This window comes from Cryptomeria japonica, chromosome 10 (assembly GCF_030272615.1).
Source record: "Cryptomeria japonica chromosome 10, Sugi_1.0, whole genome shotgun sequence".
NCBI classification, from domain to species: domain Eukaryota; kingdom Viridiplantae; phylum Streptophyta; class Pinopsida; order Cupressales; family Cupressaceae; genus Cryptomeria; species Cryptomeria japonica.
Genome location: NC_081414.1, coordinates 200,910,528 through 200,927,735, shown reverse-complemented (window position 1 = coordinate 200,927,735; position 17,208 = coordinate 200,910,528). Strand labels below are relative to the sequence as shown.

Genomic DNA, 17,208 nt, shown 5'->3' with positions numbered 1-17,208 from the left:
GCATTCAAGTGAGGCAAAGTGGCTCGTGAGTCCTCAACTTGTAGGACCAACCCCAAAGGCTTCAACATTTGAGCAATAAAAGGCCATAACTTTGGCTGAAGGCTTTTTATCTCAACCCAATTGGATGTAAACTGGACCACAACCTGTTCCAAGTTGCCCTTCGGGGTCAAAGGGAAAGCCCTAAACAAGGAGCGACTCGAAAAACTTTTCTTTAAAACCCTATCTTGCATGCCATGATATTTTAAAAGAATTACAATAGCCCTTTTTGAACCGTCCTACAAAAGCTTCCATGAATAGCAAGCTTTTTTCCCCATACATTCAAAAGCCAGTGATCAAAGAATTTTCTTGAAGGTAATGCATCTTTATCCATACAAACAAAAAAGACTGCAATATTTCTAAGACGAGATTGTTCACTCCTTATAGCTTTAACCATTTCTTAGTTAGGAGAGAGAGAAAGGGTCTTGAAACCTGCAAGAGAAGGCTTACCTTCATCGCCCCCTTCTCTATCTCCACAACCGGTGTTGCATTCCTTACCCATATCATTGTGCTCAACAACCCTCTCCACATGGCCACCCGACTCCACATTGGGTAGACGACACATCTTCCCTTCGAAACATGCCGAGGAAGGGCATACAGTTGTCGAGTTCTCAAAGACAACCGCTTTTATATGAGGGTTTTTCCTGGACATTACCACCATTATCTGTTTTGGAAGGAGAAACCGAGTCTCCTTTAGCAATGTCGGCCAAATCTCCATCATCACTAACACCCATGGATACGTCGGCGATAACCGGCCCACCGTCTTCCCCATTAGAGCCCATTCACGACAAAGAACCAGACTAGGGCCGAAAGGCAAGCCCTAGGGCATGAAAAAAATCACGAGGGAGACAAAAGTGAAAGTAACCAAAAAGACAAGGGATCGAAAATAAACAAGGCACAATAAACAATAAACAATAAACAATAAACAAGTAATGCATGAAAGCCAACGAGGACACGCAGAAGGCATGCAAAGGTGCCAACAACTTGGCACGATCTCTAATACAGAGATAGTACAAGTTGCAGAGCCCTCCTCTTCCAAATGACCACAAATGGTTATATATATATTTGTTATTTTAGAGGTGTTGCCATGACTTGGTTTGTGACCTTGTTGCCGAGTTAGCTTAGGTAAGGTGAGACCAGTCCTCTATCTAGGCTACTCGTGTTTTTCAATGGCTCAACCAATCGGTCTACACCCCGAGGTCAATGTTCACTAAAATATTATAATGTAATAATTTAATGTAAATAAAATATTAATAATAACCATTTAATTTAAAATTATTTTGTTACACTTTACAACTAATTTAGTTTTATTAGTGTGTGTGTGTGCGTGTGTGTATTATATATATTTCAAATCAAGCACTCAAACTACTTAGGTCCTTTATGATCAAATTTTCACTCATCAACATTTAACAAATAATTATAACAAATCAAATCAAGCAATCAAACTACTTAGGTCTTTTTTGAACAAATCTTCACTCATCAATATTTAACAAATAGTTATAACAAATCAATCGATCATCAAAATTTAACAAATCTTTATTCTTAAAAACAAATTTGTCAATGGGCCCTTGGTCTGCTGGTGAGGTTGAATGGCTCCAAATGCGCCCACCAGGGATCAAGTCTTGTTGAGTGCAAGGCTCTGACATCATAAGGGATGGGGCCGAGATCGTGCCCCGAGCGAATTTGGCGGAATAGATACCCCTGAGTCCTTGGCTCTTAGCTGACCCTTGTTGGGCTGTCGTGCTCGCAAGTCTAGACCTCCATTAAAAAAAAAAGAAAAGAAAAGAAAAGAAAGACAGACAAATTTAACTTCAACTACACTTTCATAATCTTAATGTCAAAATGTTGTTCTAAGAAACCAACACAACTTCATTTATATTAATCATAAATATATCTTCTATGAATCAAACTTACAAATCAACATTAGTCCTGACAAATATAATATTCATTGACCTAATAAAATTGTTGTGTATCAAACCCATGATTTAAAACCCTCTTAAAAAACCAATAACCTAATAAAATTGTGGTGGATCAAACCCATGATTTAAAACCCTCTTAAAAAACCAATAATACTCACCAAAATATTTAAAGGCCCCTCAATAAGACCAAAGTTTTATTGCTATAAAATCATCTTTTTAAATATGCTCTTAAAAATTCTTAGGTTTAGGAAGGCATCTGCACGAAACTCATTTCAAAATTTAAAAAATAAAACACCGAGAACCCAGCGTTTGCGAGGGACTGCACGAAATACCCTTGTTTGAATAGCTTGGTATGTCATCCCTGACCTTTGCGCAGGCATGACGATGGCTTCTCTATGGGTTTTGCGCACAATGATTTTTCCTTCCTCTGCACGCCGTTTTCTCCGTAGCATTCAACCAAGTGCATATGTATTTTCTTCCTTTCAGGCGCCGAGACATTATTCCTTTGCAGGAAGCACCCAACAAAGCGGCTCTGGAAATATTGGGTTGGCGACCAAGTTTCCACGGCCAGAAACCATACCATGGCAAGAGGAGTTATGCAACAAGGTCCATCTGATAGGAAACGTAGGTAAAATCGTTCAATTGAAATACACTGAAACAGGGAATGCATTTGCATGGACAACATTGGGAACCAAATTGGGTGCTAAAGCAACGGAAACCACGTGGTACGGTTCTCATTATTCATTTAGCTCAAGAATAATGTTTTCAGAGTCTATGAATTCGCTCTTAAAAGATTTCTTCATTTTTTTAATTTGTTAAATTTCCCATTCTTAGGTAATGGGGGTGAGCCCGAGAAGGCTTGGGCTCATCTGCCATTGCTGCTGCGTATTGCTTCAGTCAAGCTCAGCTGGTGCTTGCTCTGTGCCTTGTTCTGTCTTTCGGGGTGTGTCCACAGAGAAAGTTGGATGCTCTGTTTTACCTTCACGTTATTCACTAGGAAAACTCCAATGGAGGGACGGGGACCGCCTCTCTGTTACTGTAGCCAAATTCGTTTGGAGACTATATGTATAACACGGCTTAAGTTTGGTTACCGTGTTATATCCACTCTTTTTTTAAATATTCTTAAAACATAAAGGAGGGGTACAATGTTTTTTGAAACAAGAAGTACAAAGCAAGGGCATCACACAGCCCTATCAAGCTCTACTAAGTGATTCAACTGATGAGACAAATCTGGCGGTAACTGACTCCGATCCACTAAGTTCCAATCATGAATATGATTAGAGGCTCATTTAGCCAAACAATCGGCAACACCATTCCACTCTCTAGGAATATGGGTAAAAGTTACAGAAGCACAGAGGTTGAGAATCTGCTTAACAATCAAGGCCAAATGCCAGCTAACACCATCGAAATTCCTCTTATTCAATAAGTTGACCACAACCTGAGAATATGGCTCGCATATGATCATGCGCCACCCCAAATTGCTTGCACGCTCCACAACCAATAAAATGGCCCGAGACTCCATTAAATTATTAGTGTGAAAACCCATATAAACAGAGAAGATAAATTGAACCTCTCCAGAACTATCCCGCCCAATACATCCAATTCCAGCTTGACTAGGGTTTCCACAAAAAGAGCTGTTGAAAATGTAGCTTCAATCAGAATCCTAATTACCGACTTTGTAGATCAAATGTGTAAATGACCTATCGGCCTTACACATTTGATCAATCAATCAAGCTTATTAAAACTATTCAGATTTCCTATCATAATCATACTTCATCGTATTTCATTTATAATCGATTATATTTGAATCGGTTTTGTATAGTCTTTGGGCCTCTACGGGAAGAGTCATGACTTTATGGTAAAGTCATTAGATGAATGTATATATGCGTTATGCATTTATCTTCGATATGTGATATACACAGAAAAAACAAGGCGTTGACAATATACATCAGTCTGTAATATACACACAGATCGTGGCAATATACACATAGCAAATCGGTGGTTAAAGATTGGCTCGATACCTGTGGCAAAACCAACATGGTATCAGAGCAGGTTCATATTTTGCGCTTATGACAAGGAGAGAATATTGGCATATTGAATGCCCATATTGTAGCGCATATTATATCTGATGATGTTGGTAGAGTCGGTGATAGCAATTGGCGTTCGAAGCCTGAGTCTTTCTAAGACCACTTGTTAATCTGCGACCAAGATGAGTTCTTTTAAACAGCAAGAGATTTGTTCATTCCTGTAAGGGTGTGGGGGAAGCCCACGGGGAATATTGTGTGTAGGCCGATCCAAATTGGCAAGGTCAATCTCTCCCTTTGGATTTGTTTAGATCGTTCTCCTTGTACTTGGTGTCACTGATGATCTGATATAGCTGTGACGTGAGCTCCAACACATTTGGGATTTGGTTTGGTAGATTGTCTATTTACTTGATTGATCTGTAGTTTTTCAAATCCATGATGAGTTGTGTAGTGTTCATCTACTTTCTGAACCTTTTGGTGAGACATGGCATCCTTAACTCTTTCTAAGGCAGCCCTTTTTAATGCGACTTGTGCTGGAGCTGCTCCCAGAACAAGGATTGATTTATCCCAGAAGAGTTTTGCTTGTTTGAAAACATCCACAGGTATTCCTAAGGCCTTTGGTTTGAAGGCAGGCCAGAGTCCTATTGCTGCAAGGTACAAGGTGAAGCTGATTATGCCCGACGGTAATGAAGTTGAGTTTGATGCACCTGATGATGCCTACATTTTGGACTCTGCTGAAGCAGCTGGTCTGGAACTTCCATACTCTTGTCGTGCTGGTGCATGTTCTACATGTGCAGAAAAATAAAAAATAAAAATCAGTTAAACATTATATTGTCAATTTGAGAAGGAGAATTAGTTGGAGTTCAGTTTGGCACAGTCAAACGAATTGTGAAGACTTGTGATGCCACTCAATGTTATATAATGCAGAGATCGATTGAAGAATTTGTAAGCCGCAAATATGTATTGCATGCCTGTGACCCAGGCTCAAGAATTGGTGGGAAGTTTAGTCACAATTTTGGTCAAGCGGAAGTGGTGCTTCCACACACGACTTGAACCCAATTGCTATGCTTTTGATCTATCTTCTAAATGCTTGGCTGGAGATATCATTTGGCGTTCTCTGTTAAGTGTAGTGAGAGGTGCCTAGCGCATCCACGATAGTCTCATGTCTTCCTGAGAATCACATATGTAGCTTGGCGAGAGTTCGCGGGATGCTCACCATCTCTCAAGGTGACAGAAAGTTTGGTACCTCAGACAATGTCTTAAAAGATCATGGATGTGATTGAATTAGGTGGAAAATGCATATGGCCAGTTGACAGGCTGATCAAAGACCAGTACATGCATTTTGTTAATGCACTGGTCCAGGACTGGACGAAGGACGAAGCTATGCTTAAGCATAGTTACGAGTCTTTTTCACTGTGGGTATGACTGATTCTGATTTAAGGCACAACAAACCCTGTTTTTGATCGAATGTGACTTAGACTGGAATTTAGGCAAAGTCATTAAGAAGGCTGACCTTTGTGTGGCAGCGACAGTGTGCTATGAATATCAATGGCTGCAGTAGAATCCATAAAGAGATAAGTGCTTTATGCTTATATTCTGGAATAATGCTCATAAATTCTTAAGCAGTTATTAATTCATGTTATAACATTGGGATAGTGAATCTTGTATGCTTCTAGCATTGGTATTTCTCTTCGGGATAGTTTAATGAACGATTAGTAATCTCTCTTAAATGCCTTCAGGACGGACTGTGAATCATAAGAATGATGAGAGATTGCACTCAAGGGAGAAAGAACTTGATGCTTGCAGTCATGGGACTAAGTTGACTCTGAAGGTTTCTTATTCTAGCATCGATCGGTTTCTTCGAAGAGGAAGAATTAACATTCAGAGGGAGTTTGACAAACCAACTAAGACAACCTTAGACGAAAAAGGACAGGAGGTTGATGTTAGTACTTGGAGCTTCAGAGGGAGCAGCCAGAGGATCTGCTTCATTTGATTTCCAAAGATCTTGGTCATATTGGTTTAGAGGGAGTGGACCATATCAAGATGGTTTCTCTAATGATCAACAGTCAGAGGACTATGATTCATGAGATAGGAGTCCCATGCATATAGGCTGAAAGGCCTTTATGCTGACATCTAAGACATGATATTCCTGGATAGATGGATACTTGGAGTGCTTGGGATTCACCAAGAGTATTGAAGACTCCAAGCTTTTATTTCATGAAAGGTCAAGGCATGTCGAGATCAAGTGGAAAGGTATGTTATTCAGTTAAGATACATTAGTACTAATGAGCAAACGATGGACATTCTCACCAAGCCTCTCTTCAGAATAAAGTTTGTGTTCTTTCGAGGTAAGCTTGATATGGTAAAGAATGAAGTCCTAGCTGAGAGTGGGTCTCAGCATCATTAATTTGGTTATATGTTATACTAATGTATTCTTCTATTTGAGAAAAGATGTTTAATGTGTAAACTCTTGTTAATGCATTTCTCCTTGAGGGAGACTTAAGGTGAAATCTCTCATCTCCACTCTCTGATATGATTGATGATTAGTGTCGTGTGTGACTTCATGACAACATTGGTTCTGTGCTTGATGAGCCACGGTGGACATCATTGTGAGGTGACGATCTCTCAATGATGAACACTTGTACTTCTGATCATTATTGTAAGGTGACGATCTTACGACATTGATTGAACATACCATTATGATGGATATCATGAGACGTGATATCTATGGATATGTCATAATGGTTGATATCTCGTGTAGTAATATCTATGGAAATGCCATAATGGTGGACATCATGAGACGTGATATCCATGGATAAGCCATAATGGTGGATATTACATAAGGAGATATTCATGGTGGATATCATGTGATGTGAAATCCGTGGACATGCCATGAAGTAATATCTTTAGATATACCAAATGGTGGATATCATGAGACATGATATCTATGGACAAGCCATAATGGTGGATATTACATAAAGAGACATTTATGGTGGATATCATGTGACTTGATATCTGTGGACATGCATAATACTTGATATCACAGTGAGGTGATATCTTTCTCTTCCACATATAGTTGTCGCTATTGTGGAAAATCATCACAATAGGATGATATAACTTATAAAGGTTAAGAAGGATTCCTCCCTAGCTAAGAGGGAGTGTTGAAGATGTAGCTTCAGTTAGAATCCTAAATACCGACTTTGTAGATCAAATGTGTAAATGGCCTATCGGCCTTACACATTTGATCAATCAATCAAGCTTATTAAAACTATTCAGATTTCCTATCATAATCATACTTCATCGTATTTCATTTATAATCGATTATATTTGAATCGGTTTTGTATAGTCTTTGGGCCTCTACGTGAAGAGTCATGACTTTATGGTAAAGTCATTAGATGAATGTATATATGCGTTATGCATTCATCTTCAATATGTGATATACACAGAAAAAACAAGGCGTTGATAATATACAGTAGTCCGTAATATACACACAGATTGTGGCAATATACACATAGCAAATCAATGGTTAAAGATTGGCTCGATACCTGTGTCAAAACCAATAAGAGCCATCCGTGTTGATTTTTAGGACCCCTTGAGGTGGAGGAGACCATCTACCCTCCCTATTCACCTTTGGGGTAGGATGACGACATCTATTGCGCATGAGCTGTCGTTGCAGAGGAGGAAGCTGAAGACGATTAAACACCCAACATCACAAGGAACCACCAATTCAGTCATCTCACACTTAGCCGCAACAATCTCACTTAGAGAATGCAAAATTTTCCACCACATGCGAGGGGTCCCTAACAACACATCCTGAAAAATTCAACGATTCCGCTCTAGCCAAAGGTGCCAGATGATGAAGGATGGTCCAATAGCCCAAGTAGCTTGAAGAAAGGAAGTAGAAACATGGGCCTTACCCCACCAATCCACAAACTCAGCCCACGAGGAAACATGCCAACAGGGAATATTCCACACCCTCCACCAAAAATGCCAAATCTCCCTAGCATAAGAACATTGGAAGAAGAGATGAGAGACACTCTCCTCCGAATTACAACACAACTCACACATTGAGGGGGCATTGAAACCACGCTTGTGATACCATCGAATATGATCCTAATGACCTCACTTTGTTTTACTTAAAGTCATGCTGAATTAGGTTTAATATGAATCCAATATCATTTTGTCCATTCTGCTATGTAATCATTGTTAATGTAATTTCTAAGTGTGTTTCAATGTTCTTCAATGAACATTGGTCTACTCCTATTCATTTGATTATGGACAAAATAAATATAATTTATCTCTTTGTAAACAACAAAGGACTTAAAGATGATATGTATTAACAATGCTAGATATTCATGCAATAGAATCAAAAGATACTTCAAGTTAAGACAGTAGCATAGACCATACCATAGATGAAAAACTCTGCGGGTTTTTAAAAAACTTGCGAGTCAAAACCCTAGCCGAGTCACTCGCCATTAAACTCGGCTCCGAGTTCCTATAAAAACACGCAGCGTTTTTGAGGAAATGCTCGCGAAATATCGCGGGTTAAACCCTATTTCTCGAGAAAAACTCGTTAGGAATTACAAATTTGATTGGCAACTTCTATTTTTTGGCCATGTGATAGGATGTGCCAAGGTTTTCATCTGGTTTTTGAGCACGAATAAAAATGTAATATGATTATATGAATGAATAACTAGTTAAAATGTAATATGATTATATGACTGTATTTTCAAATGTTCGATAAAGTTATCGAGTTATTGCCGAGTTTTTTCTCGAGTTTTTAAAATTTTTTGGGCTTGCCGAGTCATTGCTGAGTCCAATTTTTTCAACTATGGACCATACTTTACCATAAGCATCGTCAAGATGAGTCATCTATGCTGGTCATACTCAAAAGATGAAAAAAGAGTAAATAAACCCCAATGTTAGTCTGCCAAGAATTCACAAAGTTCTACCCTGCTTACGACACTAGTGTTTGGTAGTTTTGTTTATTACAAAATAGGTTGTATTTGATCACCCTACCGACATGATCTATATGTAATTATATATTGATAAGGAGAGATGGGGCAGTGGGGCTATTTAATTCCTTAAAATTTCCTCTCCAAAAAACATAACACGTATCATCGCCATATTCATGCTTTATGTGCCATACTCATCTCTAATATTGCCCATCAAAGGTAACCCTGGTTAATCATATATGCCATTCATATCGTTTCAGCATATTCAAACTGATTTGGTATACCAAGAACCAACATACTATAGTCTTCAACTAAACACCTACTAACAGATTTCACAAATGCAAAGAATTATTGTTCTGTACTGGTTATGTACAAGTCATAGCAAATAAAAAAATTATGATTGGAGTTCAAATGATGTCCACTCATTTTAGTATCATTGCATACCGGCCTAGTAATCCCATGTAATATATTACTCCAAATTTAAGGTCTATGCTAAGATATGCATTACTGGTTTTTCCACGGACATGCATTACTTGTTTGGTAGTAGATAATACAGAATGAGTCCTCCTGAACCAATTCATATATGCCAACCTTCTTTTTAGATATGATTACTCCATTATACAGCTCTAACTCATACCTATCAATGCTGCTATGTATTTAATTAACACTTTTGAATAAATAAGTTTATTGGCAATGATTATGCAGTTTCCCCATTCATCTGGTGCAGCAGTCATTCAAATTCAAAGAAAAAAGTAATGGTTTTATGAACAGAAAGTATCATCATGCTCAAGGGATGCTGAGATGGTTCTTTCAAGAATGTTCTTTTCTAAATCTGACTAAATCAAGTATATCTTTACAAACTCATGTCCTATGGAAAACAGACTTTAACTTAACATCGCTTACGATAGCTATTTTAAATTTTTTACTTAAACACAATCCACATTTCTTTTAAGTAAATTGCTGTACCTTTTACATAGCTCTCTGCAAAGAGTAGAATGCTCAGAATGTGAACGAGTGTTCTATATTGAAAGTAAATTTGAGTGCTCTAACACCACTGCTTATATTGCTATAGTCCTTAAGGCTCAAGGGCTCTGTTTAAGACCCTGCAGCAAAACAATGCCACAACAGTTATTCACGGGCTACTCTACCCTACAACAACAACACGACAATAACAAAGGAAATGCAAGAGAAAAATATTTGATTTTTTACTACTTCAATAGAATAAAGAAATACAATATTCCAAACTCTTCAAAATACTAGCCAAATTGGCTTTACAAATATGCCAGCTGGAGCTACAAGCCTTCCTACTTATGCTCTGCATTGAAGGACTCAACTCTGAATGCCTAAACCTCTATCCCAAGCCCCTATTCACAGTTCTCTTATGCCTTTAGTGATTCTCATGCTCCCTCTAAAAGAACAACATCAAGAAATGCACCACATAGCCAATAGACGACCTTTCAATTTCCCCAAGAGACCACCTAAAGAGGTGTCTTTCCAATTTTCCCAAGTGGGTGCCTAATAACGTGTCTTTTCCCATTTTTATGTAACCATTCAATAAATATGAGTGCATGATTCTTCCCCTTCCTTGTTCCCACATCGAGAAGGGTATTTTTATGATTTTAGCTTTTTAAATGATAGAAAATGTGTCCCTTCTTGAAAATTACAATTGCCTTTACACATATGCCACAAATGTTGAATGTTTTCAACCCCTTACCCCATGTCCCCATGCTGCTACTTAAGTGCAATTTCTGCTTAAAATTAATGAGTTAGGGTGTTCCCATACAAATTTTTAATTAAGCGGAAAGGATAAATTAGAATCTTTTCCTATTTTAGTGGAGCAGTACGTGCTTAAAAATTGAAATTAAGCTTTGAAAAAAAGGGGGGCTGGAAATAAGCAGCAACTGCTTATTGGGAAGGATGACATTTGGCTCCACAATTTTTTCTCCCTCCTTTTTATTTGTTTCCAAATTTTTGGCCAACATTTATGTGAAAAATTATTACTACATATTTCTTTTAAAAAAAATTTAATTTAATATGACTACTTATTTATAAGCAGCAAAAATTCAACTTTCATGAGGCCACTAGCTCCACAAATTGCTGCTAAATAATTGAGCAGCGGCTGCTAGCCAAATTTGCTAAGCAGCCGCATGGGGAGCTGCCCTTATACCCCCTTGGACACTTTCCTAGGTACATGGGGACTCATAGTTGCTTGCATTTATTTTAGCAACTACTTATTGGGAAGGATGACATTTGGCTCCACAATTTTTCCTCCCTCCTTTTTATTTGTTTCCAAATTTTTCTCCAACATTTATGTGAAAAATTATTACTAAATATTTCTTTAAAAAAATAAAATTTAATATGACTACTTATTTATAAGCAGCAAAAATTTAACTTTCATGAGGCCACCAGCTCCACAAGTTGCCGCTAAAAAATTGAGCAGCGGCTGCTAGCCAAAATATGCTAAGCAGCCGCATGGGGACCTGCCTTTATACCCCCTTGGACACTTTCCTAGGTACATGGGGACTCATAGTTGCTTGGATTTATTTTTATTCACCTAACCTTAACTAAAATTTAAAATAACAATTTTTTTTTTTGGACGATGCAGGCACCCTAGATGCTTCTTCCTCATTCCACAATAAAGATTATTTTGCTTCTTATATCAGGCCCTTATGACACTTAAAATCCTTTTTCAAAAGATCTCATGGTCCTCAAAAACAGAGTTCAGATCACAGTCATATAAATGTGCCTTAACAGACTTTTAATAATGGGTTCCTGCAATGCAGATTTCATTTTCAACAACAAACTAGTGATTACAAATGTAATAATAAGAAGAGATGCGCTTCAGGCCTTTATGACATGCATAGACACTTAATGCTTAGTGTGATTACCCTCATAATTTTGTTTGGGACAAGTATTTCTAATGCCATACTAATATCTATTGGAATCTTGTTGGAGTTCCATTGTGCTTCATCACCCGAAAAAGAGTGTTCAAGTTGTATGAGAGATGTATTGAATGGTGAAGGGTTGGTTGGGAAAAGAGTATCATGGAAGCACTTTGCCTCCAACCATAGCCTATGGGTTTCCTTGCTGATCCTTTTTGACGAGAGATCACCCTTCCCTTCATGAAGGGTTTTGAAGTGGGGAATAGTTAGGGTAGTTACTAATATTGATGATGGTTTGTAATTGTTGTTTATAACTAGGTAAGATGGGTTCGGATTGCCTTAAGGCAACATCTGAACTCACATAGGACTGGGTCTCATCTTAAAGGGGTAACATGCCCCCAAGTCAAGACCGGCCCCATATCTCCACGCCACACTAAAATGTACCAAGCCTCAATAAAACAAATTGGCGCCAAAATGATTAAGGCCGACTTGGAGTATATGGGTTAAAAGCTCATATAAATAAAGTTAAAATGCAAACACAATTTACTCACTTCATCTCTCATGCAATCAGCGAAATAGCTATGCAACTAAAGGTGCGAAATATAGAAGAGGATTGTGCGAACTTGTTCAAGAGGATATAAGGCATTTTGGTATTCCTTGATGCAGACTTGGTGTATTTAGAAGGGCAGATCCGATATAATCAGAGTTGCACGGAAACAAGAACGGTATCGGATACGGATACGACTATTTTTTGAGACCTCTCATTTCGGAACGGGAGAGGATACGACATTTATAAAAAACAATTACATATATATTTAACACAAATTTCTAAAGAAGATTTTCATTACTATGAAGCAATATGGAAACATAATTGGGAAATATAGTTTTATTATTCAAACAAAATTCAAATACATTAATAGTTTCTCGTAGAATCACATGCTATCAAAAATATCATCACTATTCTCCTGAAATTGGAGATCTAGGTCATCAAGATTTTTTGAAGAGTAAGAATAGTTGGATTGAGTGCGACCACCAACTAGACTCTCAGAACGCACTGAAGGTTCACTAGAGGCTCCTCCCATATCAGGATTATCAATAGTGGGATGTGTCAATGCATTTATGTATACATCAATGTCACTCATCTCAGGTTGTACATCCCAAAGTCTATAAGGTCCTTTCATGTAGTCTGTGGAGGAATGCGTTAGGAGACGAAGATTGGAATGCACATATACAAGGTCTTCTGCTTTGTTGGCAACTTATTTCGTTTCACAGAATGGATGAAGCCATATGTACTCCAATTCCTTTCGGTTGCAGAAGAACTTGAAACCTATAAAAAAGTTTATAGTACAAGTTACAAAGACAACAATCAAATAAAAATTAAAATAAAAAATAAATCAAATTAGAATATAATTCATATAAACTCAAACCTGTGACAAAAGTTTGATAGCTAGCTTTTGCAAATGTCTAGTTGTTGCACCATGGAAGTTCCACCACTTTATAGGGTCCATTTCTTTTTTATCAGCCATTGCATCGACATCTGGATAGGTTCCATTAGAGGATGCAAACGTCCCAAACTCATCTCGAATCTCCTTAGCAACTCTAGGATCTGTAACCATTTTTTTGAAAGCTTTTCTATACCCATCGACAACGTCAACATCCATATTTGGTGCAGTCCTATTTGGCAATGCTAGCATATTAGCATGGTAGTACTTGGGGTTCAAAGTATATGCCAAAAGCTGCAAAGGAGTTGTCATTTTATCCCATCTTTTCTTAATTATCTCATATATTTGCCGATAAAAAAATTCAGAGGGATCTTGCTCTTTTGCTATAATGATATCTCTAACTTTCTCCACCATTGTATCTATGCAATCATAGATGTCACCCAATATTGGTTGATCAGTATCACAACGATGAATGAGGGTGTATATTGGCTCAGTGAAGGATAGTAAATAATCTATTTGAGCCCACCAATCATCGTCAAGAATTAACCTTCTGATATTAGTTGCTCTATCTGTTTGAGATTGCCTCCATATTGCCCAAACATCGCTAATCACCATACTTTTTAAGGCTTGTTTGACATCCACAAGCCTTTTGAGAACAATATAGTGTGTGGCAAAGCGTGTCTCAACCACCTTCAATTAAAAATCAATAATTTTTAGAAACAAATAAATCATACAAATATTTCAAAAATAATTTATTTTTTAAAAATGTTTGGATAATTTGAAATAAATAAAAAAACTTACCTTTAGCAACTCCAACTTAGCGAATTGTTTGTAAATGGCCTGTGACATGTGATGATTACAAATAAACATCTGAATTTCTTTGGCTTCTTCATAAATCTTCTGTATCCTTTGAATTTTGCCAATTTTTTGGAGCATTAAGTTCAAAGAATGAACTACGCAAGGGGTCCACCAAATGTTTGGATACCTTGCTTCCACAATCAACCCTATTGCTCTGCATACTTTTGCATTATCAGTGATTACTTGAACAACATTTTCTGAACCCACTGACTCAATCGCCTCAATTAGAATGTTGGCGATAAACTGAGTATCTTTCTCTTCAGCATTGCATTCCACTACTTTCAAAAACATTGCCCCCTTTGGGCTCATTGCGACCACATTGATTAGTGGCCTGTTTCTAACATCCTTCTATCCATTAGAGATGATAGAAACTCCTGAGATTTTCCATGAATCTCAAATCACTTGCAATTTTCTATCAATAATAACTTTCTCTTTAGCCAAAAGCGTTGTACAAACCTTCTCATACCTTGGACTTTTGTATCCTTTTGGGGTTTCATTAATAGACCTAACCATCTCTTGCCAAAATGGAGAGCGAACCACATTGAATGAAATTCCATTCGCATACAAACAACGTGCAATATTCTGATCTGTATCCTCTCGACTTTGCAAATTAAACGCCTTTTCAAGAGGTCCTAAATTGCTCCTCTTGTGGCTAGTAGATGTCCTTGAAGCTGGATGTAAAGGAGGTTTGTTTAAACTTAGACTTGGCCTCTGATTCGATGTTTGAACCCGATTAGCTTCATCCTCTTCTTTCTGGTATTTTGCAATCTTCTCGGTTGACAATCCCTTCCCTTTATTATCACCAACATTTGGACCATGGCATACTTCACATCCTGTGCCTTTTATGTGGCAAAGGTGCCCACGAACCCTAGTATAAGAACCATTATAATCAGTCAAACATTCGTGACACTTCCATTTAAAACCTCCACCACCTTGAAACTTTTCAAGGATGGTGACATATTTCCATAATGGAAACTTAGGGTTTGGTTTGATCCACTTGTCGTTTCCAGATGATGACGATGATTCTGCCATGATTACTATCCTGCAAAAAAAAAATTAATAAAATTATAAAAAATAAATAATTATTAACTATACATTGACTTTTCTTTAACTTTATAAAAGACAAAGTATAATTTACTATCTAAGAGTGTAACTTAAATAATTTATAATATATGCTTAATTTTTACTATTTCAAAATTAAATTTACAAAACATACAATATAAAAATCTATAATAATATAATTATGTAGACAAATTTAAAATTTATTAATAATTTAAAATAAATTATATACATTAAAAATTTATAAGTAATACCAAAGTTATTGTTAAATAAAACTAAAACTAAATATTATTAATAAAGTTACTAATTAATAAATAAAAGTAAGTATAAATTAATTAAATTAATGTTAAATAAACTAAAGTAATATTAAATAAAAATAAATAAAACTAAATATTAAATATTGAAATTCTTCATACACTAAATAGAAATTAATAAAGTTACTATTAAATAAAACGAACTATTAAAGATTAAAAAAATTAATAAAAATATTAATGAAAAGTATGGCTCTGCGTGTGAAAAGCAGAAGCAATTCATTTCCTCTCTGTGAGCATCCCTTTCCACTGCGAGGTGTTTACCAAGGCTATGGAAACCGTTTTGCGGTTTTGGCTAGTCATGCTAGGGCAGACAAACTGAGCAGGGAAAAATCTCGAACCATCAAGCAAGAAGCTTTCTTTGCAAAAACAAAGTATTCTTTGGTTGATTCGGCTAGGGCTCCCCTTCCTTCGCTCCAAGGCAGGGATTGAAATTGGTAGTCGGTAAGGCGCAGAAATAATAAGGCAGAAGAGCAATCAAATCGTCTTATGCGAAATCCCAACCTTGGCTGGAAGGAAGGTTCTGTAAAACCTAACCGGACAAACAGGCCCTCAGCTTCCGTTCTCTTTACTAAAAAGCCCGTTGGCAAATTACCTAAAGCTAGTCCCAACAGGATAATCATTGATATTGATTCCCAAACATTGGATATGTATCAAATGCATTGCAATGACAGAATGTTTTTTGCACGGTGGAAAGGTTGGGGGATCCCGACTAAATAAATTGCTAACTGGGTGGTGTCTTCTCTCAATAACCAGGTAAAAATTGACATCCTTCCTGATCAGTTCTTAGCTATTGAATGCAGTAATCAAAATTTAAGAAATTCATTGCTAAACAAGGGCTTATCAGAGTTCATGGGCTTAGGGTTTGACTGCTGGGGATGGCAAACCCTCTTTCATCCTTCTCAATTAAATTCATGCATGGTCAATAGAGCTATATCACTCGAAAAAATTCCGGTTGAATTACGAAATAATGATTTTTTAAGAATTTTAGGGAACAAAATAGGTAAATTTGTAGAAGTTAAAAAATCAGCTTTAAGCTTCTTTAACCATCTTTTGATTGTTAACATGGATATTAACATTAAAACTATCGAAACAGTAACACTAAATTGCGGTAATCTATGTTTATCCCTTGAATTACCCTTCTACAATGGTCCTTTCGAAATTAAAAGGCCAAGGAAGATTCCCTTTAAAAACGCTTTCCCTAAATCAATCTCCGAGTCGAGAATCGCTCCAATTAGATTTGTGGATGGAGGGGGTTTCTCCATTAAGGGTTTTAATAATACTAGCACCAATCACCTTGCCACGGTTCTGTGTCATCAGAGATCCCCAGTTAAGACCTCATGTTCTCCTCCCCAATCACTGTCCTCTGTTATCCCCCCTATAGGTGACCCTTCTTTCAGGGATAGAAACTTGGAAGAGGGGGAAATTTGTGAGCTGCTCCCCCAGAAAGAACAGCCCGGTATGACAAATATGTTACCATCGTGCTCTCTTACCCCACTAGAGAGAGAGAGCTCCTCAAAAACTTCCCCTTTGCGGAATCTCATCATCCCATCGCTATCAAAGGAAAAGGATAATCCTCCCCAAGATCTAGAATGGGCTTCTTGGCAGTATCAACAATTCTCCCCAGTCTCAAATCTAAAGACCCCTCTGGGAGAAGAGGCTTGCCCTTCTTCGCCATGGGTTGACCTTGTTACAACTGTAGTATCTGAGAGTGACCGAGTG

At 37.4% G+C, this 17,208-nt stretch overlaps 1 protein-coding gene across 1 annotated transcript in view; it reads left to right on the top strand.

Moving 5' to 3' along the window:
* The first annotated feature begins 2,209 nt into the window (after nucleotides 1-2,209).
* Nucleotides 2,210-17,208, top strand: part of LOC131044479 (protein OSB2, chloroplastic) — a 182,501-nt gene continuing 167,502 nt past the window's right edge. Inside the window, exon 1 of the mRNA XM_057977804.2 lies at nucleotides 2,210-2,680. Coding sequence (XP_057833787.2) covers nucleotides 2,334-2,680 — 347 coding nt within the window. The 5' untranslated portion in view covers nucleotides 2,210-2,333. The remainder of the gene's footprint in view (nucleotides 2,681-17,208) is intronic.